The sequence below is a fragment of the Nicotiana tomentosiformis genome, chromosome 2, assembly GCF_000390325.3.
Source record: "Nicotiana tomentosiformis chromosome 2, ASM39032v3, whole genome shotgun sequence".
Lineage (NCBI taxonomy): Eukaryota > Viridiplantae > Streptophyta > Magnoliopsida > Solanales > Solanaceae > Nicotiana > Nicotiana tomentosiformis.
In genome coordinates this window covers 146,442,359-146,445,999 of record NC_090813.1, presented here as the reverse complement: position 1 = coordinate 146,445,999, position 3,641 = coordinate 146,442,359, and the positions used below count along the sequence as shown (strand labels likewise).

At 35.5% G+C, this 3,641-nt stretch overlaps 1 protein-coding gene across 1 annotated transcript; it reads left to right on the top strand.

The window, feature by feature from the left end:
- Positions 1-472: 472 nt before the first annotated feature.
- On the top strand, positions 473-2,728 carry LOC104084807 (uncharacterized). Its single transcript, XM_009588757.4, has 4 exons — positions 473-1,551; positions 1,970-2,008; positions 2,139-2,293; positions 2,410-2,728. Exons 1-3 carry the CDS (start codon positions 705-707, stop codon positions 2,264-2,266), a joined length of 1,014 nt encoding a protein of 337 aa, XP_009587052.1. The 5' UTR covers positions 473-704; the 3' UTR covers positions 2,267-2,293; positions 2,410-2,728.
- Positions 2,729-3,641: the final 913 nt, after the last annotated feature.

Below are 3,641 nucleotides of genomic sequence, written 5' to 3'. Positions count from 1 at the left end.
AGGAAAAACATCTAGAATGAGATGTTACAATGGATGTGTAACCTTGCTTCACATGAATAAGCTCTATATTTTGTTTAAACCTTTAATGTGTGTATGTGAATACAGGGTAACATGACTAATAACCATATTTATAATGTTCATAGGGATGGAAGAAAAGAAGCTAGCAAGCCCAAAAGAAAAGAGGCTACTAAACTGCACATTTACTCAAAATTAATAACTTGTGCCCATTATAAGTTTGTTGCCTCATAACTGGGCATTAGATTTACAATGGAAATGGTTTAGTTGGCCCAATTTCCAATTATGTATGCTGCCTTCCAGCTGGAAATTATTGGGCTGGGCTGTTTCAAGAGAAGAATTTGTTCAAAACTGGGAAAGCGTGGAAGGCAATTTTCATCACTAAAGTAGTTTAGTAGATAACAGTACTACCATAACATGAACAACAACTACCATAACATGTTATTCCTTTTTTCTTTTTTGCTCTTATTTTTTTGCAAAAAGAATATTTTAAAAGGAAAAGCATCCCCAATAGCAGTTCAAGAACATGAAACTACTGCAAAGAAAAAGAGAAAAAGTGAAAGGTTCAAAAAACAAACCCTCAATAAAGATTCTCCTCAATCATCAATAAACACTTCCCCAACAGTCTTTCCTGAGATAGAGAAAATTTGGAATGGAAATCAATCTCAACACCTTCTAGCAAGTCCCTGATGGCCCTTTCAATAACAAACAAATTAACATCAACTTATTTTTCAACTTTCCCATGTCCCTTTTCTTTGTCCAAATTTATAATTCTATTTACACTTCCATTTCTCATTCCAATACAAGCTCAATCAAGACTCTGCAGAATATCTTGTGGTGGTATTCCAATTCAATACCCTTTTGGCCTAGATGATGGATGTGGCAGTCCATATTACAGACATATTCTTGTTTGTACAGCAGATATGCTTGAGCTTAGAACACCTTCAGGCAGATACCCTGTTAAAAATATAAACTATTCAGATCCTCACATTCTTGTCACTGATCCCTTTATGTGGAATTGCCTAGACGGCAATAATTTTCGCCCAACTAGACCATTTAGCCTAGACACTAGCACACATTTCATTCTGTCACCTCAAAATGACTACCTCTTTTTCAACTGTAGTGAACAAGATGTGATCATTGAGCGAAAATCAACGTTCTGTGAGCGTTTTCCTGAGCAGTGTGATTCGACCTGTGATAGTTCGAGTTATCTTTGTAGGCACTTACCTGAATGTGCTAATGGATTGAGGAGTAGCTCTTGTTGTTCTTACTATCCTAAAGCTACAGAGTCTTTGAGACTGATGTTGAAGCATTGTGCAACTTATACTAGTGTGTATTGGAGAAATCTTGGTGTAACTCCGGCTTTTAATGAGGTCCCTGAGTATGGGATTAGAGTTGATTTTGATATTCCTGTGACTACGCGATGCCTCAAGTGTCAAGATTCCGCTAAGGGAGATGGCATTTGTGGGTTTGATACGGAGAGACTCAATTTTTTGTGCCTGTGTAACAAAGGAAATAGTACAACCAACTGTAATGGTAAGCAAATGTGAATAGTAACTACTAACTAGGTCCACTTTAGTCATCTTCTCATGTTCCAAGCGAATACTGCCTGTTTTTTATTATCTCCAAGGATAGGATTATTCTGTTTACCTATCGTTCTATCAAAGCCTCTTCTTTGATGACTGAATGCATTTCTTTAATCCCATAGTTAGTAATGCCCGAATTCTTTCTTCTGTATCAAGGATGTCACCATTGATTTTCCTGAGATGTAACAATTTCAGAGAGTAAAGATATTAATGACAAGAAAATGCTTTTTTGTTATACATTTTTTCACTGTTTTTCCTACTAATTGTGGCATAATTTCTTGATATTTGAACGAGCAAAACATCACCGGTTCCCTTTGAAATTAGATATGTTAAAGTCAATACTGATTCATCCTCAATGTACTGTGCAGATAGTGAAAATTCTCACAGGAGGCCTGGCGTTATTGCAGGTAATTATTGCTTATTGATTGATCAGTGCTCTATTAGCTGGTTACTATTTTATTAGTTTGCAACTATACACCCTCCTTGTACTTTTCCATTAATATTTCTTTTGTGATACATATGATTGAAATGTTGCAGGGACTGCAACTGCAGTATCAGTTGCAGGGGCATTTGGAATTGGGGTTGGTGTATGGTACTTGAAGAAAGCGAGAGCAAAAGCATCAGTAACTCATGGAGTTCAAAGCAATGAGAACAGGCTTTTCTGAGTTCTGACCATGTCAAGAGAAAACATAGTACTGCGTCTTTCCTTTATTTTCCTCGCTTCTCTTTACCATTTTCAGTCTTTTCCTTTTTCCTTTTAATTTCTTATGCAGTAGCTTATTTTTAATCTTATTTGTTCTCTTTGTAGCTTAAGGAACCAACTTTTGGTCATCCCTGGCATCACTTGTAGTTGAAAACGGAAGAAAAAGACAGACATATGGAAATAGTATGCAAATATAGTGAATATTATTGAACTTGCTATGCTATGTTCCAAAATCAGCATATTTTGTGAGTCCATGATTTGATACTCAAACTCCTTTTCCTTTGTGAATCCAAGTCTGTATCTCTATAAGTGCGGGTTCCAAGATTACAGTCTAAAATCCGGTGCAGTTAGTTGCTTGTATAGGTTTAATTTCCGTGATATCGTGTTTTTGAGTTTGAATTTGAATGCTTCAATTTGTATCCTAGCTTAATAAGCCACCTTGATATGTTGACTGCTACATTAGTTGATCCATGAATAACATCAACAAGACCATCGTTGGAAGGAGCAAGATAAAAATGGTCAATACATATATATTTTAATACTTCAGCACATGGATGACGCCTCCGATATTGTAACAATCCAATCGATCGTTTTGAGTTCTAGAACTCCGTTTCCTAATTTAATATTTTTTCATAGGTTCGATTGGTGATTTATGACTTACGGCTATGGGTGACCAGGGTCCCGAAGATATCGAGCGTTTAGGAACACTAGATCTCCAACTATGAGCCTTAAATGCGTAGGATTGACCAAAGTCAGCATTTTCAGTAAACGAGGTTAGATTCATGGTTTGAAGGCAATAGGTTTGTATGACTATTTTTGACTTGTACTTATGGCCAGGGGTTCGGATGCAATTCGGCGTATTATATAAAAGTTGAAAACTTAAAAGTTCATAAGTTTAATCTGGACCTTGATTTTGAGTTGCGGTGTTTTTGTACGTATTTTTAGCCTTTGGATAAGTTTATATAGGATATTTAGACTAGTTAGGATGGTTGGTGGGAAGAATTTTAAGGTAAAACCCAGCAAAACCAGCAATAAATTGAAGCAGCAACCAGCCATTTTCTGCAATTTCAGCTATTTTTCAGTACTTATATAAATAGCCTCATTTCATACTTAGAGTTTAGTTTATCATTTTGGGAGGTAAAAAGCATTGATTGAGGTAATTTTAAAGAGAATTTATCATTGGGGTAAGTAAATCTAACTCGAATATATGATCAAAACATAAATCTATCACTAGATCTAACATCAAAACATGAATTTGAGCAAGAGAAAATGAATTTTTCATTAAAAACGAGTGGATTTTGTAATTTTAAATATCAAAATGGACACGATTTTTGAAA

What these genes read in the sequence shown, in the direction of transcription:
- LOC104084807 (XM_009588757.4), top strand. Translation starts at nt 705, where the DNA reads ATGGCCCTTTCAATAACAAACAAATTAACATCAACTTATTTTTCAACT. An exon ending in TAGTACAACCAACTGTAATG is followed by an intron (nt 1,552 to 1,969) that starts GTAAGCAAATGT and finishes TGTACTGTGCAG; the next exon opens with ATAGTGAAAATTCTCACAGG. An exon ending in GAGGCCTGGCGTTATTGCAG is followed by an intron (nt 2,009 to 2,138) that starts GTAATTATTGCT and finishes GAAATGTTGCAG; the next exon opens with GGACTGCAACTGCAGTATCA.